General features: G+C 36.6%; 1 protein-coding gene and 2 long non-coding RNA genes across 4 annotated transcripts in view; 2 read left to right on the top strand and 1 right to left on the bottom strand.

Annotated features, from left to right (window-relative positions):
* The window catches only part of LOC137014749 (uncharacterized), a 35,318-nt gene extending 31,563 nt beyond the window's left edge, over nucleotides 1–3,755 (top strand). Inside the window, exons 2-4 of the long non-coding RNA XR_010893890.1 lie at nucleotides 2,678–2,770; nucleotides 3,247–3,303; nucleotides 3,600–3,755. This is a non-coding gene — a long non-coding RNA (uncharacterized lncRNA). The remainder of the gene's footprint in view (nucleotides 1–2,677; nucleotides 2,771–3,246; nucleotides 3,304–3,599) is intronic.
* LOC137014750 (uncharacterized) lies at nucleotides 2,620–10,169 on the bottom strand. Its single transcript, XR_010893891.1, has 3 exons — nucleotides 10,067–10,169; nucleotides 2,872–2,970; nucleotides 2,620–2,753 (listed from the first exon to the last, which is right to left on the bottom strand). It is a non-coding gene; the product is annotated as an uncharacterized lncRNA (long non-coding RNA).
* On the top strand, nucleotides 7,933–27,792 carry LOC137014748 (beta-1,4 N-acetylgalactosaminyltransferase 2). 2 transcript variants are annotated; one of them, XM_067379260.1, is made up of 12 exons: nucleotides 7,933–8,071; nucleotides 8,211–8,328; nucleotides 9,863–9,919; nucleotides 10,028–10,165; nucleotides 11,423–11,529; nucleotides 12,665–12,702; nucleotides 12,936–13,116; nucleotides 13,598–13,684; nucleotides 14,848–15,029; nucleotides 15,109–15,252; nucleotides 18,979–19,204; nucleotides 20,800–21,162. In XM_067379260.1, the coding sequence occupies exons 2-12, from the start codon at nucleotides 8,219–8,221 to the stop codon at nucleotides 20,979–20,981; spliced, it is 1,452 nt and encodes a 483-aa protein (XP_067235361.1). In that variant the 5' UTR covers nucleotides 7,933–8,071; nucleotides 8,211–8,218; the 3' UTR covers nucleotides 20,982–21,162. The 2 variants fall into 2 exon arrangements, with proteins under 2 accessions (XP_067235361.1, XP_067235362.1); XM_067379261.1 differs by lacking the exons at nucleotides 7,933–8,071; nucleotides 18,979–19,204; nucleotides 20,800–21,162 and adding an exon at nucleotides 24,720–27,792 and having other exon boundaries at nucleotides 8,078–8,328.

The raw sequence follows: 27,792 nt of genomic DNA, 5'->3' as shown, positions 1-27,792 counted from the left end.
GCATTGGCATTTTCTCTAACAGTTTGACATTAATATTAAGCAGCCATTAATCCACAAGAAAATAACAAAAGTACAGGATCATAGTTAACATAACATACTTAATTTTCTTAGTCCACAACCACCAGCTCTTCCCGGAGCGATTCATGTGTTGCACCACTGATGCATGGAAGCTGTGGTAATACATTTCTTTCATAACAGTCTCGCATTACTGTTAAACAGCCATAAATCAAACAAGTAAACAACAAAAATACTGGAACACAGCAGAGTCTGTGCAAGTTGTTTTTGGCTCATTTTTTTATATCCACCACTCCCAGCTCTTCCCGTAGCATGCCTCAGGTGTTCCGTCATTGCTGCATTTGGGCTCCGCCTCTTCACAGCATCTGAGGGAACAGAAAATGGTTATAGAAAAAAACCAAAGGCAATATTTGGGGTAAATGACATGCACTTATTTTGAAAATATCTTGATGGTCCTAAATTTAACTAAATTTAAAATACAGTGGAACAAGATATTGTGTCCATTTCATGAATGAAGGATTAGAAAAAGGTATTCAACATGTATTACATGTTATTTTACTGTATGATAATCTTATGTCAAAATTAAATGTGTGTTAGACTGATTAGATCAAGGAGGCTAAAGGCTGCAACCCTTAGCATCAGTCGCTAGAGCATCTCTTGAGATCAGGGGAGTGAGGTTTACAAGCACAGCTTTTACTGGCCTACGTCTGTTATACTCACCCTCCTAAACTCCCATCCGGGTCATGGCACCAATGTAGCCCATCAAATTCACACCTGCCCTCTCCAATGGGAGTTGGACACTCTAACAAGGAGGATAACCCCAAGCGTCAGTCGCTAGAACATCTCTTGAGATCAGGGGAGTGAAGTTTACACGCACGGCTCTTACTAGCCTACGTCTGTTAGTGTACTTGATTGTACTTGTCACTGTTCGCGGGTTCACTGGTTCACTCTGTCTCTCTGTGAGTGTGTGTTGCTGCTGATGAGCTGATCAGTGTCAGCTGGGGCTCAGCCAGTCCATTAGATGGCAATGAAACACCATATACTGATCATGTCAAGTCACCTTTATTTATATAGCACTTTTTACAATGCAGATTGTGTCAAAGCAGCTTTACATTGATAACTGGTATATAATTTTGGCTGCACAGCAGCTCTTAAAGAATAGAGTCAATGCAGGCAGATCAAAGTACTGTTGAATATCAAATGTCAAGTGTCCCCAACTAAGCAAGCCAAAGGCGACAGCGGCAAGGAACCCAAACTCCAACAGGTGACATCAGGTGGCAAACAGGTGTTAAAATGGAGAAAAAAACCTTGGGAGAAACCAGGCTTAGTCGGTTCAAAGTATTTATTCCAGTTCAATCCAGTTGAGGATCGTATTCATCACGCCGGTATGGACGTTTTGTTGAGGAACTGTGCCACTGGCTGTCGTGTCGTTGAGGCCTTCACAATGGATGATCTAGTCGACTCAATCTCTGCTGGCAATTCAGGGCTGCGTTGTAGTCATGTCAAGGCGCAGGTCCTCGATCTCACTTGGATACGGCCCGGATCCGGTAAACCTCAGGATAAACAGAGAGACTAATATAAGCGTAGATGCCATTCTTCTTCTGATGTAACAAGTACATCTGGTGTTATAGGAAGTGTTCCCAGTTCCGGCTGACCTAATTTCTGCAGCCTAACAATCCTTTAACGTATCTGAAAGTATAAACTGATAATGTGTTATGTGTATGCCAGGTTAAAGAGATGCGTTTTTAGTCTAGATTTAAACTGACAGAGTGTGTCTGCTTCCAGAAAAATGCTAGGAAGACTGTTCCAGAGTTTAGGTGCCAAATAGAAGAAGGGTCTACCACCTGTGGTTCATAATACACATGTGCATCATGCCATGGCCTTTGAAACCTGTGTTCAAAAGCTTGCGTTTTCAGGCACCCAAAATGCCGTTGTCGTGTAAATTAACAGCCAAAATGCTTTAAAAGTTTTATGTTTTTAGATGGAAACAGCATCAAAAATAGAGCACTTTAAGTACACTAAGTGTACTATGTGTCATGAAAGTAAGTGTATAGTGTACTTTTTTTCACCTGGGATTGTCAACAGTGACTGGAATTCAACAACAGTTAATGTGACTGCAACTTAACTGTAATAAGGAAAGATGTTAAATCATGACTTGTTTAGTGAGAATACTCGACAGCCGTTTTTGAGCACTGTTGAATCATAGCACACATTTAAAGCTGCAGTGCTAATGAGCATTACCTGCACGCAGGGCCGTCGCTAGTGAGGTGAAAGGTTGTGACAAATATAGGTGCCCCCACTGCCCAGGAGCCCCACTAAATCCAGTAGTTATGCTATATATTCTCCTACTCTTATGAATCATTATAGTATATACATTTGTATGCCTGAGAATCTTGCGGAACAAAAAAGTTATTGTTTTTAATATTTATAAGCAATATCACATGAGCAAAAGTGCTGTTTTGAACCCGATGCAGAATCTGGGTGAAGAAATCTTCAAGACGTGATATATAAGAACAAAGATAATAGCGACGCCATTTTATCGTGGTTGAAAGTGTGTGTGAATTCAAGGAGCTATTGATGAGAAGTTGGAACATTTGTTTTAGCCAGTCCTACAGACATTTTTCCTGACATTTACCATTATATTGTCTCTTTTTCACTCAAGGAGCTGTTCACTCTTCGTCAGGAGTGTAAACTTTGTTTGAACCTCCGGCCGGCGCCGCACACAATGGCCGTACTTCCTGCAGAGGAGAATATGGTGAGTAAAATAGGTTAACGACCACATTTTATTTCAACACGGATAATGATTGAAAGATCAAAGTTAATTAACAGTTTAAACACAAAAATAGATGGATGTACTCCTGTTTTATATAAGTCCATAGCCCTCTTTAATGGCAGACTCTCTTGTGCTGCATGTCAGAAAGGGATGCTTTGGAAGCATAAGTACTTCCCTCATAACTGTAAAAAAAAAAAAAGAGAACAGCTATTTTAACATTATAGGCTCAAACAAGAGAAGTTATACAAGAACAGAACAATTTCCTTGTTTTCATCTGGAATGTTTGTACATTTAAATCACTTAATGCTCAATATGTACTCTTATGCGGGATAACCAAAACATATCAGCAGTGTCACAAGGGTTTATTCATGTTCTTTATTCACCTGCATACTGCACAATTACATGTAAACCATAATGTCAGATACCATTATAAAGATTATAATGTTTGCTCTTCACAGAAAAGGTGTCAATGCCAGATGGTACTTCACTGGCTAGCTCTTTCTACGGTAAACCAGGTGTGTTCAGGTACATTCACACCATGTCGTAATTACCACGATTATGAGATTCCAACTTGTGAAAAGCATTCACATTCTTGTAGAACTCATAATTACAACTGGGAATTTTCTCGTACTTGTACCACATGACCACTGCAGCACCTGACTACTGCGGATTCAATTAGCCATTGATAGTGTTGCCATCAAAACGCATAATTCCCAGTCCACAGTCCAATGACATGAACAGCTCCGAACATCACATGTTGTCATCTCGATCATCACATTTGTCTTTGTCGATCTGTTTCTTTCTCTGTTAGGATGCAGCTGAAAAGGACTCGTACAGACAAACTCTAGACTACCCTAACTGTATAAATGTTTTAACAATGCCTGAGCAGAGCACTGTCAGATTTAGCTCTGAGCTCTGGAGACACTGGAGAAAGTGCTTATATGTTTCCTGATTTGTTATTGTACTGTGTTGTTGTATTGTTATTGTCTCTTTGTATTGTTTTAAATGTTTTCTTTTATGGACCTTTTATGAGTCTGAAATAAAGTTTTGAATTGAATTGAATTTCTTTCTTCAGTCGAAAACATTCCAGGATTATTCTCCTTATAGTGGACTTCAATGGGCACCAAACAGTTGAAGGTTAAAATTACAGTTTCAGTGCAGCTTCAAAGGGCTTTAAACGACACCAGATGAGGAATAAGGGTCTTATCTAGTGAAACCATCAGTCATTTTCGAACAAATGATCGCCTTGCACGTGCATCCGCCAAAACCGCACTTTCGCATTCTTCAAAAAGCTTACACTGTATGTCCTACGCCTTCCCTATTCTACTTACGGAACGAATGCTTCGCCAGTTCTGTTTTTTTCCGATCATCTTAATACCATGTGTAAACGGCCTTGGAGACAAATCTGGACTGCAGGCAGGCCAATCAAGCACATCCACTGTAAAGTGTCTACAAAACCACTCCGATGTAGCACGTGCAGAATGAGGCCTGGCATTGTCTTGCTTCCTAGAAAAGATGTCATCTTGATGGCATATACGTCTCCACGTCAATGGTACTTTCACACTAATGTAAGTTTCACACCGATGCTGTTTGCACTGCATGCAGCCATATACATGACAGATGTTTGCTTTTGCACCTGTCGCTGATGAAAGTCTAATTGGTTCTTTTCGTCTTTGGGACTGAGAACTCGATGTCCATTTTTTTCCAGAAACATGCTGAAACATGGACTCATTGCATACTTTTACACTGTATTTTGGATCATCTGAGATGAGCTCGGGCCCAGAGAACTCGACACCATCTCTGTACAGAATCGATAGCTTTCTCTTTGTGTAACAGAGATTCGAGTTGCATTTCTTGATGCAGTGGTAGACTGTGTTAAGTGACAACGGTTTACAAAGTACTCCCGAGTCCATGTGGCTGTTTTTAACACAGCAGCATGATTGTTTCTCATGCAATGCCATCTGAGGGCTTGAAGTTTCCTGACTTGCCATACACAGACTTCTCTGGATTTCCTGAATGATGAAAGACCTAAATACTTTGCAGTCTTGCATTGAGAAATGTGATTTTTGAATTGCTTGACAATTCTCCAATTACATTTGGCAAAAAGTGGTGAGCCCATGACCCATCTTTGCTTGCAAAACCGAGTCTTTGGTGGATGTTCCTTTTATACCCACACACAATACCTTCACCTATTACCAATTAACCTGCCAATTGTGGACTGTTTCAAAACCGTTTAACTTGGATATTCTGTAATCTTTTCACTATTTTGTCTCTGTCCCAAAGTGTTTTGCAGTCATCAAAATCAAAATTTGTTTATTTTTATTTACAAAATACAATTAATTTGGCCAGTGAAAACATTTATTTATTTATTTTTGCTTTTGTCAGTTAAAGGATTAGTTTACTTTGAAATGAAAATGACCACAAGCTTTACTCACCCTCAAGCCATCCTAGGTATATATGATGTGTCAGGATATTTATTAATATATCTCCAATTATGTTCATCAGAAAGAAGAAAGTCATATACACCTGGGATGGCTTGAGTGTGAGTAAAGCTTGGGCTAATTTTCATTTGAAAGTGAACTAATCCTTTAAGGAATGTTTCAAGAGAATTAACGAATCACAGTTTCTTGATTTTATTGATCAAACAGAATAGGTGTGATGTAGGCAGAACCTTTAGTGTTAGTATTCTTGCAGCAGAAGCTCGTCACCAAGACACATCCAGTGTATGTGTAAGCATACTTGGCAATACAGCTTATTGAAAGGCTAATAGATTCCTTTACCTCTATTACTATTATTCACCGAACAGTTGTAACATCATGTGACCGCACCCTCTAACCATCGCAAAGGTTCGCAACTCGAGCGCTCGGATTGGAACAGTATAGCCTACTAAAGTCTGTCATTATCACATGAAGTTCGGTCAAATCTTTGTCACTTCATACAAATTGACACATATAGCTAAATGTATCACAAACACTTTTAGGGGTTGTTTAAAATGTCTTTAACATATGCTATGTGCGTTATAAAGACTCGCGAAAGCCGACGCCTCAAAATGACAGATATGTCTTTAAAGGAACACTCCACTTTTTTTGAAAATAGGCTCATTTTCCAACTCCCCTAGAATTAAACAGTTGAGTTTTACCGTTTTCAAATCCATTCAGCCGATCTCCGGTTCTGGCGGTACCACTTTTAGCATAGCTTAGAATAGTTCATTGAATCTGATTAGACCGTTAGCATCGCACTTAAAAATGACCAAAGAGTTTTGATATTTTTCCTATTTAAAACTTGACTCTTCTGTAGTTAAATCGTGTACTAAGACCGACAGAAAATGAAAAGTTGCGATCTTCTAGGCTGATATGGCTAGGAACTATACTCTCATTCCAGCGTAATAATCAAGGAACTTTGCTACCGTATCATGGCTGCAGCAGGCCAATGATATTACGCAGCGTCTCTCACAAACGTCTCCATGGTTGCAAGGCACGTTCCCTGTGTAAGCAGGGGCTCACGGGCGCTGCGTAATATCATTGCACTGCTGCAGCCATGGAACGGCAGCAAAGTTCCTTGATTATTACGCCGGAAAGAGAGTATAGTTCCTAGCCATATCAGCCTAGAAAATCACAACTTTTTATTTTCCGTCGGTCTTAGTACACGATTTAACTACAGAAGGGTCAAGTTTTAAATAGGAAAAATATCAAAACTATTTGGTCATTTTTAAGCTCAATGCTAACGGTCTAATCAGATTCAATGAACTATGCTAAGCTATGCTAAAAGTGGTACCGCCAGAACTGGAGATCGGCTGAATGGATTCGAAAACGGTAAAACTCAACTGTTTAACTCTAGGGGAGCTGGAAAATGAGCCTATTTTCAAAAAAAGTGGAGTGTTCCTTTAAAAATGATCGGTGAACATTCGAAACAACACGCAAGCTGCCATGGGTCTCTCCAAACATACCTACCACTTAACCCCGCTAGAAATTTTACGTTCCCAGAACATTTTCAGAACGTCCCCACTGGTGTTATTATGAGAACAAATTCGTAATTTAACAACTTTATTTAACGAGTTTATTCTTAACATTTTATCTCAACTTTTTTTTTCTTTAAATTTAACGAGTTTATTCTCAACATTTTATCTAGACTTTTTTTTTCTTGAAATTTAACGAGTTTTTTTCTCGTAATTCAACGAGTTTATTCTCAACATTTTATTTCGACTTTTATCCTCGAAATATAATGAGTTTTTTCCTCGAAATTTAACAACTTTAATCTCGAGATGGTTTTATTTTTGTATTATTACTTGGCCCTAATCCTCTTCCGTACTTCCTGACAATTTGACTTTACTTTTTTCTCCAATTGTTGTAACTGTGTTTTTCTAAAGTATTTGTTACAATAAAAAAAAAAAGTGAGAAAATAAAAATCTGATCAAATGATGATTTAATCATCATACAGTGGTCTTATACACTGATCTTTAAATATTGTCTTTTTTTTCATGTAGTCATATGATATGCATAAGATCCTATTCTTCTTTGATATTTTGAAAGATTTTATCCTTGTACAGAAATTATTATTTAGATTCACACAGACATCAAGATTCTGCGTATGATCCTCAACAATAGTGATAAAATTTTCAGATAAACAGATCAACTCTGAACATCCCAACATAACTCCACATCGTGACCGTCTCTGAACGTTCTGTGAACGTTACTAGACAACGTCCTTAATACCAGTGGACGTTCTGAGAATGATCTAGGAACGTAAAAATTTTAGCGGGACAACCTGTCAACTAGTAACGTGCAGAGACGGCCACGATGTGGAATTCTTTTAAGGTTTGGGGAACGTTATTTGGTGGACCTTCGGGGAACATTCAGGACGTTCTGGCAAGAACGTTACAAAGAGGACATTTGGGAAGTTAACAGAACATTCTATAGTATAGTGCCCTAAACATTCCCACTGCATGACCATAAAATAACCAAAATGGAACGTTCCCCTAAACTCATATCGATAACGTTATTAAATGACCAACAGAGGACCGTGTGGGAACGTTCTGTTAATTTCCCAAATGTCCTCATTGTAACGTTCTTATGTGATCATAAAATAACCAAAATTGAACGTCCCCCTAAAGTAATAAGAACCTTAAACTGCAGCACTTTCATTATCAAAAGAGGACGTTTTAGGAACGTTCCGAATGTTCTGTAAAGGTTCAGAATTTTCATCACCTTTTGAGAACTTTTAGGGAACGTTGCCTTACGTGAGAGAGTCCTACCCCTCCCTTATTCACCTGCTGCTCTACACCAGGTAACAAACACCTCTGCTAATGTCTTTAAACATTGCTTTGTTTTGACTCTTATTAGCGCAATTTGATGTTTCAACGATTCATTCCTTTAAGTATAAATATATATATAACATTATTTTAACCATGATTTAATCATAACAGATTTAATCATGCACGAAATCCGCAAAACCTTATTCATCGTCATTCTTTTAATGGGTTTGCTCTGGTTCTTTTATACTGACCGGGAGTTTTGGAGTAAAACTTCAACACAGATATTAAGGTAGGTCTATGTTTCGTCTTACCTACATCCCTCTGTTCCTGAAATTACCATTAAAATGATTTTTGTTGTTGTAACCTAATGTGTTCCTTTTTTGATTCGGTCAAATTAAATCTTTTTTTTTTTTTTACTTGGATGAATAAGAGTCGATTATGACGTTATGATTTTAAAAAGGGGATTTTAAAACGTTTTGATGTCTGATGTGATATAATGCTCTTAAACTGGCCTACTGAAATGTAAGGCAGAAATATTTTCACGTAGATCTGGCAAAAAATCTAATTTGACACTAATTTCAAAAACAATTAGACACTGATAAAACATTTAATGTGATGTAATATTAGAAATGGATAAAAATCGCAACAACATTGCATCAAATTAAATGCATTTCTCAATTTTTGAGTCTTTTACGCAGCTAATTTTAGAGATCATGTCAAGAAAACACTATAAATGCGGAACAAAGACTGCGCTACAATATTTACCTTTACGAAAGACAAAGGGAAATAGAGAAGTAGAAAAAAAAAACACCTTATAGGTGTCAGTTTCACTCAGTTTGAACTTTGTTTTCCTGTTTGCACTATGGATTTGGATTTACCAGTGCAAGTTATATCAAACTCTGTTTTGAATGAACTTTAATATTCTTCGTGTGCTTTCTACCACACAACCGTGACAGAAGACCTGACCTATTTAGTGTTTCTCGTCTTTCACAAGGAAGCTGTTTGGAAATTATTAACAAATGCCCCGCTAAATGCCACAATTGCAAGAACTATGATGGCAAATACAAATAAGGGCTTTTTTGAATCGTGCACCAAGCCGGTTTTCATCTCTTTTAATGATTGTTATTATGAAAAACCTTGCTCATTGATATCCAAAAAGATAAATCATAAAGAGCCATCATGTAATGGAAGCAATATCTGTTAAGAGCAGAAAATAGGAGTTTTTAAATAGAAGAAGTGAAGTTAGTTGAAGTTAAACTACTACCAATGCAGGCTCCAGATATTTAAATAATATATAACTTCATATCTGTGTACCATTGCAAACAAGGAATTATGTTAATTATCAATTACTTGCAGTGATCAGCTTTTCATATGTGGTTTATAAGAACACACATTTTGCAAAAAAAAAAAATATATAAAATAAATCTCACAAGGTAGATGCCCCATAGACTCCCCCAATGTTTAAAACAAATCTATGCCTTTAAGCAGTCAACAGATGGTAAAAATGTACAGTTGAGAAACATTTAGAAATGAATAAAATAAAAAATTATCTGCATATTTGATATTTAATTCTTCATTGTGATTTTTCTTTCTCTCTAATTCCAAATCTCACCTGACAAATCACACGAATGAACCCTACAGGAACCATATTACAAACAAAAATGTTATGAGTTATTAGGTAACACTTAATGTCTTACATCCCTAAAAGTATATTTAATGCTGGTGAGGGAAGAAAATTGGAGATGATTCACTCCTGCTTTGGTTTTATTTGGTTACAAGTCTATGTAAATTGTACTCAAATGTTTTTTTTCCACTCATACAAGTTTCTCAAGTTTACACGTTCTCAAAGATCCAGAGATTACAGACTTCCCCAAAACAAAGTGAGTAGATTGAATTTCACTTTGATATGCACCCTAGAACCTGTAACTTATTTGTTTTTTTAAATGTATTTTCATGTTTTTTTGTTTTGTTTTTTTTGTATGTCTCAGTATAGGGCCTTTTCATAATGAGAATCCAACACCCTGTACCTGTCAAAAGACTGCACCTGCAAACCAGTTTGTGCCGGAAGATGAGCTGGATGACTTGCAGAAACGCCGGGCAGAGGAGTTCAGACAACACCAGATCAGGTTCCTCTCTATTCATCTGATCTCTTCAGTGTGGCACAAAATCAGCCACACCCTATCAGGGCTGGGTCTAGCACGCAAAATGTAAAAAATACACGCTCAGCACTTCTGGTGCTCACACCATTGCCATAATTACAAGATTTCAACTTGTAAAAAGCATTCATGTCTTTATCCACATACTTTTTGTAAGGTATTTACACACCTTATCTGATCACTTCTCAAAACAGCCACATGAGCAGGTGACATTTAGCGCCTTCATAAATGCGCTCTAGTTTCTATTTAAACACACGCACACCACTGATACATGGCTACACCATCATGGAACACATGGAAATTTAACTTGGAATTTTGTGATTTCCAAGCCATGAAAAGTCTCAAAAATAAACTGTTACAAATGGTGAAAACATTTACTGATACTCCAGAAGGAAACAATGCATTAAAATTCAGGGGGTGTAAACATTTGCACAGGATGGATGGGGGGTAAATTGTTTTCATTTTGTCTTCTGGAAAGTATTTTATATGTAGCTTTTGTAGGGCAGTACTAAAAAAAATAGATCTTTAAATTAAATAATAATTTCCAGTCATCCTGTTCAAAGGTTTACAGCCACTGGCTCTCGTAATGTGTTACCTTCAGTGAATGTCTGCAGCTTTTGATCATCCAGGTAACAACCCACACTATTAAGAGTCAAGTATGTAAACTTTTGAACTGGATCTTTTGTGTAAATTCAGTTATTAATATGTCTTGCGGTCTTTATTTTTATATAGCCAATACAAAAATCACATGAAATCACTAAATAACTGAGCACAACTCTATAGAAATGAACCAAAAATAAAGGGGGAAAAACAAGAAAAAGGGAAAAATTATGCAACCAGGTCTTCTAATGGTTTAAATTTCTTCAATGACCCAAGTGGTCTTTTTCCACTTTAAAATTTTAACATTCTTAAAGATTAAGAGTAAATCCAAAATTCTTTCTGAAAAACAGAAAACAATGGCTTTGTTTTAAGGCACTTACAGTTATGAATTTTTACACTTTCAGTTTATGATTTTGCCGGGCCTGCACCCTATAAAACAAACTATCTGTGGGATTATCCACTTCGTTGTTACCAAAAATGTCAAGCACATGGCAAAAAAGATTTTTAATTGTATTCATATGAAAGTACTAAAATGTAATTTTTTTTTGGTTGAAAATTATTAGGCCTATTGTATTTTAAACATGTCATTTATAAATGACTTAACAATGACTTGCATATGTTTCCCAGGACAGGGAAAGAAAACAATGTTCTTATTCTCGCCCCTGCCAACACCCCACTCCAGTATCCAATCAGAGGATTCAGAGTGACTCCCATGAACAAAACACTCATTCCTGGTGAGTCTGATTTCTGCTGATCTTTTATTTGATTTCTGCTGATCTAGGCTTTCTCAAACAGGTCAGGTTACAGAGAGACATAATGAAGATCTTTTGATGTATTTGAAGTCTCTTCTGCTTACCAAGACTGCATTTATTTGATCAAAAACACAGTAAAAACAGTAATATTGTGAAGTATTATTACAATTTTAAAGTGACATAATGCCCCTTTTACAAGGTGTAATATAAGTCGCTGGTGTCCCCAGAATGTGACTGTGAAGTTTCAGCTCAAAATACCCCATACATCAGTTATTATAGCTTGTCAAATTTGCCCCCATTTAAGTGTGAGCAAAAACACACCACTTTCCAGAAGAGGGCGGAGCTTTAACAGCTCGTGCTTCGGTCGCTCAAAAACAACAAAGCTGGAGAATCTCACGCAGCCAAAATGAGGATTGTCAGTAACGGTGTTCAGCCTTACATTGTTCAATCCGGAATCGACACTGATGGAGAGACTCAGGAAGAAGTTACAACTTTTAGGATGTTTCTGAATGGTTAGTGGATAAATTTATGTAGTTGCTGTGGAGTTGATTTAGCATGTGCCGTCATGTTAATCTTTTGTGCATATCCAGTGTTGAATTGACCCTCGTTTGTGAAGCAGTCCGGCATAAAATGACAACAACACTCTACTACAACAACTCTTCCTCTTCTCTAAATCAGCCCAACATGACCTCACCCCCTTTGATGGGTGTTCTCCGGGGCGGGGTTTATGTAAATGTTGGGGTTTGTGATGTCACACAGTCCTTTAGTCCTTAAAAAGCAATTTCTTTAAAAGAATATATATATCTCACACTAACTAAAGTTAACTAAACTATTTTTCAGAAATAAATTTAAAATTGTATTTTGTAATTGTAATAATATTTATCAATATTTTTTGTTTTACTGTAATTTGATCAAATAAATGCAGCCTTGGTGAGCAGAAGAGACTTTAAAAAAAAAAAAAACATTTTAATGCAAACTTTTAACCAGTAGTGTGCAGTATATAAGTAAAAATAGTCTTTATGTGTTGCTATTATTGTTAAGTATAAACAAATTCAATATGACATACTATTAATGCATTTCTATCTATATTAATTGAAGCAATGTATCATTATTAAAGGTCTAGCGCTGCAAACACAAAACAGAGCAGTTTACAAGGTTTGTTCTGCTGAATATGGTTTTCTTGTTACTGGTGGCGGGGTTTTTATATCTCAATCATTAGTTTGTTTCAGGCGGTCTCTGTATGGGGGTCTACTGTGTTTTTCCTTCTTTTATTTGAGGTCTTGTGCACTTTTGATCGAATATTGTTAATGTGGGTGATTTTGTTTTTTAAAAGGAGTCATGATGTTAAAGTGAATAAAATGAGCTCATAGGATCTGAAACCTCTCCAGGTGTCTCTAAGGGTGCAGAAAGGGCTGCTCTCAGTGCTGGACGTTCAGGAGGGTGAGCAGGTGGACGGCCAAAATGAGGAGCATCTCAGCATCTCATCCAGCAACCTCCAACAGCTCAATGAGCTGCTGAGCAGAGTGACCTACACCAGCACCGTCTACCACATCAAGACCCAAGACCTCGGTACGCAACACAAGAGATAGTTCTCCTAAATTTAGTCATTATTTACTCTCATGTCAAACCTGCATGCTCCACTCGTCACCATAATGGGAAACCCCCGAAAACCCACATAACAGAAACTCTTCTAGCAAAGCATTAAACATTACTAAATCCCTCACTTAACACTAATCTTGCTCCAAAACATTATATAACACTTAATTTTAGCATTCATTCTCCCTTTCGAGTGTCATGGCAAAGCATGCTGGGAAAGTTTCAGCCCAGTTTCAGGTAAATTTAAGTTTGTCTAAATGAAAAGAAACAAGTTCATAAAACTCAAAACTATGAAACAATTCAGATTGCTTAAAATGTGCAAGTTCCGTGAACTCAAAAGGAAAAGAATGTTGAGTGAACTGTTTTACTGTTTTTGAACCACTCAAACCAATTCATTATTTTGAGCATTTGAGTTTATAGTCGGATCATTTTACATATGCTTTCATGTCTTTAGCGTACTTCTCTTTTGAGAACCATGAAGTCATATTCCCGATAGAGATCAGACGTTTGTCAGTTCCTGTTCTGTTTGACCCAGGCAAAGGTGAGTTCAAGTGTTAACATATTATCTAATATGATTAGTTTCTGAACAGTTATTTTTTTTAAATTTTAGTTAGTTTTAATTTTATATGACGTTTTAGAAATTTTTGTCTGCTTTGGTCATTTTTTTTTAAAGATTTCTATTTAGCTTTAGTTTATTTTTAAGTAAACTTCAGCGTAAACTTTATTTCTGTTAGTTTCCAAACAACTTTTTTTTTGTTCAAGTTTATGATTTTCATTTAATATTTATGTTTTATTTCAGCTTCATTTCAATTAATAAAAATGATTTTTAACATATTTAGTTTTAGTTAACAGTGGCTATGATTCCATCCTATAAAATCTTTTTTCTGTCACTAAATAAAAAAGGTAATTGCGACTTTTTATCGCGCAATTCTGACTTTTTTTTCACAATTGCGAGTTCATAAATTTATTTTTAAAAAAGTCTGAAATGTAAGATATAAACTTGCAATTGTGAGACATAAGTCAGTCTTTTTTTTGGTCCCTCAGAACTGGACTTTATAACTTGTAATTGCGAGTTTATATCTCACAATTCTGAGAAAATAAGTCAGAATTGCGAGATAAAAAAAGTCGAAGACGTGCATAAACTACAATGGAAACGTATTTACCATATAAATCATGCATGACTTTGTGTCAAAACAGGATGTGATTGGATAACTGGACTAACAAGTGGACCAATCAAAATGCCTGAGCCAAAGTCTGTCATCAGAATGATTTGGTTTAATTCCATCCCAGAAGCCTCTCAAACGATTGCGTTTCCAAACACCAGGCATCTGACTGCAAGACAAATTAACATGGGAGCGTTTATTGCTTTTCATCTGCTTGCTTTGAGGCACAATTCATTTATGATGTATGAAAAAAAAAAGAGATAAATTGCTTCCCTGATTGCAACACCTTCCATTATTATTTCAGACATATTGTGCCAGTTTTTCAGACAGTGATAATTTTGTTCTCTTAAAGGCATAGGATGGAAACTGTGCTTTATTGCAAATGCTTTATGCAATAATTACAATTTTGCGCAGATAAATTTGCACCTTTGGATGGAAACATAGAATCTGATCACATAGAATCACAGAATCTGTATCATGTGAACACAATCACCACACTGACCTGTTATGGGCACATAATTCTCTCTCTCTCTCTCTGCAGATGTAAACTCCCAGGTCACTGTACTAATTAAAGCATTTCTGAGATATAAAGAACTAAGAGTCCTCATCGATAGTATTCGTCGCCTCTACCCCAAAATAAAGATCATTGTTGCTGATGACAGTCTGAATCCAGAGAAGGTGGTCGGTGACAATGTAGAACAGTACATAATGCCCCCGGCACAGGTACAAACGTCAAGTATGTGATTTAAAATGGAATGTTGCTTGAAGTATAAAAGTTTAAATATATTGTTTGGCCTTTCAGGGCTGGTTTGCCGGCAGAAATCTGGCAGTGTCGCAGGTCACCACTAAGTACTTCCTGTGGGTGGATGATGACTTTGTTTTCCTGAATGAGACGCGTATTGAGAGCTTTGTGAATATTATGGAAGCCGTTCCTGAGCTAGATGTGGTAATTATGTCAATATATCATCTTGATGACCTCATATAAATACAAAGTTTGGACTAAAAGTTTATTGTTTTTGAAAAAAGTGTCTTCTGCTCACAAAACAGTATGGTACAGTAAAACAGTAATGTTATGGAATGTTTTTGCAATTTAAATAACTGTTGTCTATTTCAATATAATTTACAATGTAATTTATTCCTGTGATCAAAGCTGAATCTTCAGTGTCACATGATCCTTCCAATGCTATCTCACGACCAATTCGTATGTATTTTAGTGTAATGCGCAATATGGCGGAATAAGTCCCGCCTTCTAAATAAGAGCCAATCGGCGACTGGTAAAGTCATTGCGTCACTTCAGTGGCCGTTAGAATCACCGGTTTCTATAGAAACAGTCAGAGGCATTTAGGTCTGCGCATGCGCATTAGCTTGATCCAGCCTGAAAAATATTTTTTTTTGTCATGATTCGAGTGTTAAGAAACTAAATTTATGAGCCGGTTGTTGTAAGATTTCATTGGTGATTTCAAATACGAAATTTAATCGTTAGGTTGGCGAACAGTTTTGGAGAATTTGATGTTTCCCCATTCAAAGAGATTGCATGATGCCCAGGATGCCCGAGAGGCATTTCAAAGATGGCCGCCGAGTGAAATGACTTGTCTTAAAGGGACTTTGGTCAACCTTCTGTTGCCCTAAATGAAAATTCCCTTCATTAGCCTTCACAGTCTAAGTACACTTAACTAATGCCAAGCGTTAGTCAGAGCTCTAAAATCTCAGTTGGCTTGCCCCAATGCTCCACTCAAAACTGGACTTTAGTTCAGTTCTTTTTCTTCAGGATTTTTTAATGAATAGAATGTTAATTAGAACAGCATTTATTTGAAGTAAAAATCTGTCAACTCTTTATCAATTTCATGCGGAATAAATGTATTAAAGGGGACCTATTATGCAAAATTTTCACAGAATTGCGAAAAGGTGTTTGAACACATGTGTGTCCACAGTGAAACAACCAGGTTATGATAAAATCCACCTGCTCCTTTTTTATAATCCCCATAAATCTCCAAATGAGCGGTTCCAGATTTTCCTTATGTAAGGGTGCTTTCACACCTGCCTCATTTAGTTCGGTTGAATCGTACCAGAGTTCGTTTGCCCCTTTGGTGCGGTTCGTTTGGGCAGGTGGGAAAGCAGCAATCGCACTCGGGTGCGCACCAAATGAGGACCAAACAAGCGTACCGAGACCAGCTTGAAGAGGTGGTCTCGGTACGCTTTCAAACGAACTCTGGAGCGGTTCGCTTGAGATGTGAAAGCAATCGACCCAGTTAACGGACCAACGAACCAAATTATATAATTTTCATAACGGAAAATATGATAAAATCAGTAATGTCTGATTATGTGAGTGAGCACATTATTTACAATATCTGAAAGCCAACGATCGCCTCTGGTGTGTAAATACACTTCTCCGTGCGAGAATGCTGTCCCGACGAAGTCTCAATTCCCGCTCTGCTTCATTATAAAATTCAAATGGTCTCTCTCGACAGACACACGGACAACAGGTCGCCTACTAGACAGCGCTGGGAAATCCAGAGATGGAGAGAGAGAGAAAGAGCGCGGGTTTGAATTTGCCGCAGCAAATATGAATTAACTGCGGGAGAGACGGCTACATTTATAAAGTGTTTGTGTGTGTCTGGACAGTTACAAATAAAGCCACAATAAACTCATGGAGCGAACTTGTCAATCATTATTTTGATGGATGACGCAGAGAAAATTCTGACCAATAAGAGGACAGTTTTACTCCCATGTGACTTACCTTAACGCATTTTGGTACGCTTTGAAATTTTGCCATGTGAAAGCGAACCGAACAAAGAAAAAAAGAAACATTGTAACAAATTTAGTCCCTGTTTCGGAACAAAACAAGCGATCCATAGGTGTGAAAACACCCTAAGAGTAAGGGGAAGCCCTGCCCATGACTGGGACAGTATCTGCCCTATAATCTTAGCTCATGTACACCTGATGTACACCTTGTTTATCTTCTCGACAGAGCATTCAACAGCAGCATTCAAGTAAAAATGTATTCTTATTAAAGCTAATAAAGTTATTCAGTCAAGAGCAGTGAGAGATTTTCTGTTTTTCTTGTGTATTCCTGTGGGCGGAGGTTAGTCAAAAAGTTTTAGTGACGTCATTAAAGAAGGAAGTAGAGGGATGTAGTCCAAACTGGCCGTTCGATGTAGGCGACTTCTGTTAAATAAAATATCTCGCTTGGCATTGAACTTTGAGCTTTAAAATTTTACAGATTTTATTTATACTCTAACAACAACATTACACACTAACTAAAGTTTGAAAGATGGGATCACGAAGAACGCAACCTTTAATACTCAAAGGATGCGCCGTCTGACAGGCAGCTTTCTGTGCGCGTACTTCGGATGTGTGCGCTCAGAAAACAATATATCAGGAGTTTAAACTGTTATGGCTATAAAACATATAAAAAATGGGGCATAATAGGTCCCCTTTAAATTCTTAAGCCTGGGACACACCAAGTCGACGATCGGCTTTTGGGCAATGTTGGACCGTTTTTTTTGTTGTGTTGGCAAGTTTTCCCACTGTGTTGTGCACCGTTGGCTCTAGTTGGATGGGTTTTTTGGGCCGATTCAGCATCAAGAATGGGACATTCTAAAACGCTTAACGTGGCTTAATGTACTAAGACAGTGATTTTTAGATGAGCTCATCTGATTTTTTGCACATAGTATACTTTATTAGTATGATATTTAGTAAGTTTGGTCTGTTAAAATCACTGTCTTAGTACATTAAGCCACGTTAAGCGTTTTCTTATAACGGTTTTCTATGGGAGGAAAAGGCTTAACGTGTTATTAAATGCGTTAAGATCATATTTTGGGCTCATCTGATTTTTTGCACGTAGTATACTTTATTAGTATGATATTTAGTGAGTTTGGTCTGTTAAAAATCACTGTCTTAGTACATTAAGCGGTTTTCACATTAAGCGTTTTAGAACGTCCCTGGAGAATTGACCCTTCTCTGGGAATTTGATTGACAGGCTATCTAACCAATCATAATGCTGAATCTGCCATTTTGTCTGACAAAGCAGTCAGGGGAGTATGAGTACTGACTTCTTTCCGTGGTTGAAATGTGGTTCGTGTTTATTTGATGCTATAAATTAACTAGTAAGAAGAGATGATCGGTTCATGAGCCACTTGATCGGAGGCGCTACAGCGATCTGTCACGACACGTTAAAGTGGCATGTCAGACATAGCAACAGAAACTAAAGGAAGCGGGTCTTTGCAAATGGTCTATTGGTGTTGGGCTGTCAGGCGAAAGAGAGAACTCTGATTGGCTGTTCAGTTTAGTGAACGAGTTGAAGCACGAGATAATAGCAAACAGTGAGCAAACAAGTCAAGGCAGTACAGACAGAAGACTGTTTTAATTTTATGTCATGTACCTGAGTGTTCCTGGACAAATGTTAAATATTAACATGAGTCAAGTGGAATAGGCTATAGAAAGCATGAATGATGTTCACAATGGTAAGCATGCGCTGCTTTGTTTATGGTTTGTGTATCTGCAGCCTGCAGTGCCGGTCTCCCTTTCTGAATTACGAATATAGACGAATAGACAGCGGTCTCCTTACACGCAGACTCAGATTTCAGTCTTATTTTTATGTTTATGAAAGACCTTGTTTTTTTGACATTCTGTTTTGTAGTGATGATTCATTCATTCTCTCTTTCTCCATCAGGTTGGTGGTCAGGTAGAAGGAAATCAGTTCTTCTTTAAGCTGCAATATGAGGAAGGGAGCAGTCAGGAAGGCGGCTGTATCACGCGTGTCATTCATACTCACGCGCCTCTGCCAGGTTTTGACGGCTGCTTCTTTGCAGATGGAGTTGTCAATTACTTCATGGGCCGGACAGAGGCTGTGAGGAGGGTCGGTTTTGACCCGTTCCTCAAAAGAGTGGCTCACACTGGTAGGTGGACTTCAAAGTGTTTATTGAAAACATCCAGATCAGATGAAGTCACCTGATTCATTTTGAATGAGGTCTTTTGTTAAATTATTTCCCAGTAGATCTGCTTAAAGTGAAACAAGAGAAGAGATAAAAGAGATTTATGGTATCATGGCTTAGGTCATCATAGCTCATTTAATACATGGACGTAGATGTAGTACAAACAAAGCAGGCAATCTGGATTTACAAACCAGGTTTTGACAAATCTTACGTTAATTGTGCTCATTCATGATGAACAATCTATGGACATTTTTTTTTCTTCACAGTTGTACCATAGAAGAACCATTTTTGGTTCCCCAAAGAACCTTTCAGTGAACATTTCTTAACCATTGTGCGGTCTTCGTTTGGGAAGTATACTCAGGGTCTTCGCGGTCTCCAGACTCTAGGCAACAAAATGCAACTTTTTAACAAAATACTTGTTTTTTTAAACAAATGTAATTTTGCTCTGTTTATTAATGTTTTTACTCCATGTTTGTGTAGTTTTTGGAGGATTTATCATATTTTCAAAATTTATATAAATAAAGTAAAAAATATATTTTTAAATAGGTTTTTATACAAAAACAGCTTTTTATGTAAAATTCATTTTATAAAAGACCCACATTTCCTAATTTCATTCAAATTCATCCTCAAAAAAAAAAAAAAAAAAAAAACATTTTTGAAAAACTTTTTTTTTTCAGTACAAAAAAAATGTTAAACTTTGAGAAAAAATATTTTTTATTGTCTTTTATTGTCATAATTGTGATTTCATAATATTTACATATGAATCCAACTGAAAAATACTTGTGAAAAGATGTCTTTCAGTCAGTCAAATAGCAAATAGTGGAGCTCTGCAGCCATCTACTGGTAAAAGTGATATATTTTTTTTACTTTTAAAACTGCATTTTCCAAAAGATGGGCAAAAATCTTACACTAAACCATGTCAAATTATCCATGTTATCCCCATTAATGAAAGTTAGTAATGTGGGTCTTTTATAAAGTGAATTTTACATAATAAGCTGTTTTTGTACAAAAAAATATTTATTTATTTATGTAAATTTAAAAGATATGACAAATCCTCCAAAAACTGCACAAATATGAAGTAAAAACATTAATAAACAGAGTAAAATTACATTTGTTTTTTTTAAAAAAACAATTATTTTGTTACAAAATTACATTTTGTTGCCTGGGGTCTGTGGAGACCCTGAAGACCCTTAGTGTGACCTTTTTTTTACACTAACATAAAAACAAGATATCACTTCCTATGTTTTTTTTTCTTTGTAGATCTAGAAAGTTTTAACAACTGTACAAAGTTTCATGTCATTTGGACAAAGAGAACATTTTTTATTTTTTATTTGAGCAAACGTCGTTTGGGGTCTGTGCAGACCTGAAAGACCCTATAAGGGTTAAAAGAACCTTTTTTTTAATGTGAAGAACATTTAAATAATCTAAAGAAACTTCTGTGCAATGGAAAGGTTCCAATAATGTTGAAGGTTCTTTATGGAACCATCAATGCCAGTAAAGAACTTTTATTTTAAAGAAACAAGAATCTGTTGTAATTTTTTTCCCTCAATTATATACAGAATTCTTCATTGACGGACTTGGAGATTTATTAGTTGTCACCTGCAAAGGTCTCAGAATTGGTCACCAAAAACACGGTCACAACGACAAGTACGGTTCCTTCAGGAATCCTCCCAAAAGTGATTCAGAAGCAAAAATGACCCACCATTTTTTCAAGAACCATCTAAAATGCATCAAATACTAAGGAGCATGAGGTTAAATGTGCTGTTCCTCACACCTTAATAATTATTTGTTTTTTTCATTTACTCTGTCAATCAAAGACTTGGACACATCTACTCATTCTTTATTATGACTGTTTGGTAACACGTTACAATAAGGTTCCATTAGTTACACAGTAAAATCCCCAGAGTTAAATCAACTCTGCTTAGAGTACATTTGGTCTCTCTCTAAATAGTGTTAAAATAACACTGAAGCAGAGTTAAAGTTAGTGAGATAATTAAGCAATTATTAAGGCTGTTGTAGTTCTTGTGTTTCTCTTCAGTGATTCTGCTTGTTAACAGCAGGTGTTCATCACTAATGCACAATCATCACTTAATTAATTGTTTAATTATCTCATTAACTTCAACTCTGCTTCAGAGTTATTTTAACACTATTTAGAGAGGGACCATATGTACTCTGAGCAGAGTTGATTTAACTCGAGATTTTGCTGTGTAAGGTTACTTAATGCATTTATTAACACTGAGCATTGTAATACATTTGGTACAGTAATTATTTATCTTTGTTACCAAATAGTTAGTAAAAAATACAACTGTTCATTGTTAGTTTGTGTCTGTTAAATAATATTAACAAATACAGCTTCTAATAATGTATTAGTAAATGTTGAAATTAACATGATCTCAAAATAATAAAATGCTTTATAAGTATTTTTCATTGTTAATTCATATTAGTTCATGTTAACAAATGGAACCTTATTGTAAACTGTGACCACAATTTTTTTTTACATTTTATAATAATAGCAAAATTATCAAAACTATAAAATAACACAAATGGAATAATGAGAATTATTTATAGTGATCAAAACATGTTGAATTTGAGCTTCTTCTTTGTGTAGTTTCCAGCTCTGTTCACTCTGGACATCCACTTAGCCAACTTAATGCATCCTGGGATGTTTTTAAACACTATTTAAGTTCAAATGTAAGTTGCACAATTGTCAGCTGGTTTTGACTTTTCCTTCAATATCCACTCCATGTTTTGTTTTTACTTTAAGTAATACGAGTTGGTTCTTGTAACCAAAGAGCATTTGAAATGTTTATGAGGTAGCAGGTAATGTGCTCAGGATAATGAATGTGAAAATGATAGTGTTATTTTTATTGCCTTTCTTAGAATGTAATTCATAGGGTTTTTAATGAACTGCATAGAAAACTTAATTAAGTGTGCATTGCCGAATGTTAAAGTTACACTAAATGAAGGTTGTTAAAAGTGTAGCCAAGTGAATCAGGGGCGCCGTCATCGGGTTGTATAGCGGTCAGCTGATATTACCACGGGTAAATTTCAAAATGGGAGTCCATGCACCGTGTTGAGATATTTAGTCTGTGATGTAATGGACATATATATATGTACCGACCATTCAGCATCCAACTCAACATAACCATGAAACCATTTAAACCATGAAAGCATTTAAAGCACACATCTAAAATTAACAGAACTTGTTATTCCCTTCCAGCGACCAACAACCACAACATGACTTGGCTACACAAGTTTACAAAACTCAACATATTTACTGTATATAAAGCTGGGTCACTTTCATATGACATCCAGGCTCTCACTCTCTCACTCTCTCTCTCTCTCTCTCTATTTATATATACATACACAGTATATACACTATGCTTAAAAAATGTGAAAATTAAGTCTATTACACTGGTATGGCCCGTTAAACTGCTCACCTGCATATCACCTGCATTTCTCTACACAGTCAAACTGCATTTGCATCCTTTATGTAAAAAGGCCCATATATAAGCAAGAGTTGGTTGTTAATCTCGAGCAGCAGAGCAGCTCCAGACAAACAATCACATTCAAAACTATCCTGTTTCTATAGCTAACATTACAACAAGAGCATATCTTGGTTCTGTGAAAATTGCAAAACAAATATTACTCACTGGAGCACATCCTCCGCGTACGTTTTCAGGCCTGTCCGCTATTTCTCAGAAATTGGTTACTTCACCTTTAAAGGATTAGTCAACTTTCATATAAAATTTTCCTGATAATTTACTCACCTCCATATCATCCAAGATGTTCATGTCTTTCTTTCTTCAGTCGAAAAGAAATGAAGGTTTTTGATGAAAACATTCCAGGATTTTTCTCCTTATAGTGGACTTCGATGGACTCCAAACGGTTGAACGTCAAAATTAGTTTCAGTGCAGCTTCAAAGGGCTTTAAACGATACCAGACGAGGAATAAGAGTCTTATATAGCGAAACGATCAGTCATTTTCTAAAAAAATAACAATTGTATATGCTCTATAAACACAAATGATCACCTTTGTAAGTGCCTTTCTGCATTCTTCAAAAAGCTTAAGCTGTATGTCCTACGCCTTCCCTATTCTACTTACAGAACGAATGCAATGGCATTTTCGTTTTTTTTCCGCAAGTAGAATAGGAAAGGCATATATAAGCTTTTTGAAAAATGTGGAAGCACGTGCAAGGCCATCATTTGTGTTTATAAAGCAAATACAGTTGTATTGACCGAAAATGCCCGATTGATTTGCTAGATAAGACTCTTACTCCTCGTCTGGTATCGTTTAAAGCCATTTGAAGCTGCACTGAAATTGTAATTTTGACCTTCAACCGTTTGGAGGCCATCAGAGTCCACTATAAGGAGAATAATCCTGGAAAGTTTTCATCAAAAACCTTCATTTCTTTTCAACTGAAGAAAGAAAGACATGAACATCTTGGATGACATGGGGGTGAGTAAATTATCAGGAATCCTTTTGTATTTTATTGTTTAAAATCTTTAGGACTGTAAAGTCACTGATGCCACCAAAGAGGGTCACCAGTCCTTCAAGTGTGCCTTCTCTGTTTACTTGATTCTGTTGTCATTTTGATAAAATATATTGTTGTGCCAATAAAGAGTTAATTCTCTGTTGTCATTTGATTTTTTGAGAAAACAATATGTGTTAACTTTCTTGAACATTGTTTAATTCATTATTTTTACATTCCCGCGTTGTCCCATGCCGCATCCACACGACAGATGACTTGCATCCAGTTCGCGCTAAGCAGTGTTGCCAAGTCCGCGGTTTTCCTGCAAAATTGGGTTGCGCTGGTCCGCCAACTTTGACATGCGTCGTCGCCTAGTACGACACATGGGGGCATGGCTTTCCGGGTTTGTAAGGAAGCCCTTCTCCCATTTTAATGGCATCCGGAGATGCAGATATATATAATAGCAAAGTCCCTTTAAGACAAGTCATTTCACTCGGCGGCCATCTTTGAAACGCCTCTCGGGCATCCTGGGCATCATGCAATCTCTTTGAATGGGGAAACATAAAATTCTCCAAAACTGTTCGCCAACCTTACGATTAAATTTCACATTTGAAATCACCAATGAAATCTAACAACAACCGATTCATAAATTTAGTTTCTAAACGCTCGAATCATGACAAAAAAACTGTATTTTTCAGGCTGGATCAAGCTAATGCGCATGCGCAGACCTAAATGTCTGACTGACTGTTTCTATAGAAACCGGCGATTCTAACGGCCGCTGAAGTGACACGATGCCTTTACCAGTCGGCGATTGGCTCACATTTAGAAGGCGGGACTTATTCCGCCATATTGCACGTTACACTTTCTCCCATTCAAAACCATATGAGTGACATGTCTTGTGTTATTCTATAGTCTTTGATAATAGTCAGGATTCGTACTTACCACCATTGTATAGACCACGCATGAATGATGTGATACCGCATGTTTCGTCACTTGTAACCTCTCAAGGTCCATTCTGTGGAGCAGTAGGCGTGTAATCAGCACAAGATCTTACATCTTCCCACCTCCACTTCCTGCATCGACACCCTTTGGCCTTGTCACTATCTGCAACGAAAGAAAGAAACAGCTTAGTAGGGAGACCCAGCCTACACCAGACTAGCTACTTAAACACTGTTGCCGCGGGTTGTTTTTCATGTCTGTGGGTTTAAGCGATCCTAAATAACATGATATTTATCCCCTGGAATGTGAATTTTACAAGGGGAGCCCTGCCAAAAACGCAGGTTTTGCCCCCGGAACACAGTTTTGTTTTGTTTTTTTAACTGGGGATCCCCCCGAAACACGATTGGGCTAGTTTTGAGTAGCAGTTGGGTAGGTTTTGTTGTGAAAACCTGGCAACCCTGGTGCTAAGGTATCTGCATTTTCATCTTTCACCGTCTGTTGTTGTTCGCTGCAATGTGTCATTTTCATCTTCAACTTTAGAAGGGAATTGGCTGTGGGAATAGAGTATCTGTTGCTCTTAAAGGGATAGTTCACCCAAAAATGAAAATTATCCCATGATTTTCTCACCCTCAAGCCATCCTAGGTGTATACGACTATCTTCTTTCAGATAAACATAATATATTTAAAAATATCCTTATGCGCAAATAGATTTGCAGCGGAAGAGTGACCTCTGACCCGATGCATTACGTAATGACAAATGCGGAAGCGCAGAGGATAGAGCAAAACAAATCACTGGTCACGGATTAGAAGTCTAAAACGATAATTTTTAAAGAGAAATTTCAGTGGATTTCCATATAAGAGAAGAGGAGCTTAAATTTGTTGCTCAGCCCTATTTGTTTGAACCGCGAGAGGTGTCTAAGCTTATGATACTCCTACATCCTGCGTCATACATCGCGTCAGAGGATTACTCATCTGTTTGGTCGTCTGCTGGAAGCTAGTTATTTGCATTTATAAAGTTGTAAATATGGTTATTTTTCTTACAAAATGCATCGCTCTGCTTCAGAAGATGTTTATTAACCCCATGGAGACATGGATTATTTTTTTTATGGATGGATGCATTATTTTTTATTATAAAAAAAATAACAACCATTATAAACCTTGGAGGACTAAAGATATTTTTAAATATTGTGTTCGTCTGAAAGAAGATAGTCATAAACACCTAGGATGGCTTGAGAGTGAGTAAATCATGGGCTAATTTTCATTTTTGGGTTAACTATTTCTTTAACTGGAGGAAATCTAAACCACAAGCTCAAACAGAGTAAAGGGGATGGGCACTTTCTGATATGGGTTTGGCTTTCCTACCACCTGTCTATTGTACAAGTCAGTAAATCTACTTTGCTTAAAATTTTGCTACTGACCTTTACTATTTTTAATCTAATATCATATCTAAATGCACTAAATATGCTAAAATAAGGGGTAAATCCTGTGTGGATAATGGAATAGTTATGTAGGCAACCCCAGTTGCTCACTTCTTTTCTTTTAGTATTTGCATAAAAGGTTTACATAATGCAGTTCATTTGCATTTATTGCCTAGTTCACCCAGACATGAAAATCCTGTCATTAATTACTCACCCTCATGTCGTTCCACACCTGTAAGACATTTGTTTATCTTTGGAAAACAAATTAAGATATTTTATATCTTACTATCAGCCTTCCGTATTCAATTTACAAAAAAAAAACAAAAAAAAAAAGAATAGGGAAGGCGTAGGACATACGGCATAAGCTTTGTGAAGAATGCGTAAAGCAGAAGCTTTATATAAAGCATATACATTTAATTTTTTTTTTAGAAAATGACCGATCGTTTTGCTAGATAAGACTCTTATTCCTCGTCTGGTATCGTTTAAAGCCCTTTGAAGCTGCACTGAAACTGTAATTTTGATCTTCAACCGTTTGGTGCCCATTGAAGTCCACTATAAGGAGAATAATCCTGGAATGTTTTCATCAAAAACATTAATTTCTGTTCGACTGAAGAAAGAAAGACATGAACATCTTGGATGACATGGGGGTGAGTAAATTATCAGGAACATTTTATTTGAAAGTGGACTAATCCTTTAACCCCCCGGTTAATGTTTATGATGGACGGATGTGGATGGAGACCCTTTCTTCAGCTCATACTCATTGATCCCGTTCACTCCTATTATAAAGCTTGGATGTGTCAGGATATTTATTAATATAGCTCTGATTGTGTTCATCAGAAAGAAGAAAGTCATATACACCTGGGATGGCTTGAGTGTGAGTAAAGCTTGGGCTAATTTTCATTTGAAAGTGAACTAATCCTTTAAGTTGAGGAAAAAGAGCATTGCTTAAATATCTGTGACATACAGTACTGCTTATATTATTTCGGAATCTGGGCTGGTGTCTTTTTGTCCCAGTCCGCCCCTGCACAGGTCTCATGTAAATAATCATGACATCAGACTAACAGCCTTAAAATTAGGAAGAATGAAAAAAGGAAATGAATATATTTACAAAGAAAGAGGAAGATGGGAAAAACAACTAACTACATGCAAATGGAGTTCACTTAACAAAAAGCTACAGAGGATATTTTATATGATTCTATATTGATATTTTTTTTTCAGTTTTTTTTTTTTAATATATATTTTAATAATTAAAAGCCATCTCTTTGTATATATTTTATTATCATTGTTATTATTAATGCTAGTTTTTTTTTTTTTAATTATTATTCTAGTATTTCTATGTTGAAACTAGACAATTTTATATTTAGGAACAAAATCTTTGTAAGGCTAGTGTTTGGTTTGGGCTCGCTCTCTCTCTCTCTCTCTTCTTTTTTTTTTTGCTTCATATTTCATGCCCGAATGTTTTCCATGCCATGTGATTCCCATGTACCCCATGTGATCATGCCATATGATAATAGGCTTGTTGAACAAGTCTTTTGTTTCCTGTTGTGTCAAGTTCCCATTGTTTCATTGGATTCAGGTGTCCTGATATAACCCTGTTTCCTGTTTACACTGTAACCTGCTTTTGTGATTTTATGTCCAGGCGATATCAAGTCAAGTTCATGTTTATATTCAATTTATGCTTATTTTTTATAGTTATTGTTTTGTTTTTGTACACTTTTGGAATA

The sequence above is a fragment of the Chanodichthys erythropterus genome, chromosome 24 (assembly GCF_024489055.1).
Source record: "Chanodichthys erythropterus isolate Z2021 chromosome 24, ASM2448905v1, whole genome shotgun sequence".
NCBI classification, from domain to species: domain Eukaryota; kingdom Metazoa; phylum Chordata; class Actinopteri; order Cypriniformes; family Xenocyprididae; genus Chanodichthys; species Chanodichthys erythropterus.
The sequence above is the reverse complement of the archived record's forward strand: the minus strand, read 5'-3'. Positions and strand labels throughout refer to the sequence as shown.

Coding starts and splice junctions, on each gene's coding strand:
- LOC137014748 (XM_067379260.1), top strand. CDS start 8,219: ATGCACGAAATCCGCAAAACCTTATTCATCGTCATTCTTTTAATGGGT. Junction 13,685..14,847: donor TCTGTTTGACCCAGGCAAAG/GTGAGTTCAAGT, acceptor CTCTCTCTGCAG/ATGTAAACTCCCAGGTCACT. Junction 19,205..20,799: donor CAAAAGAGTGGCTCACACTG/GTAGGTGGACTT, acceptor AATTATATACAG/AATTCTTCATTGACGGACTT.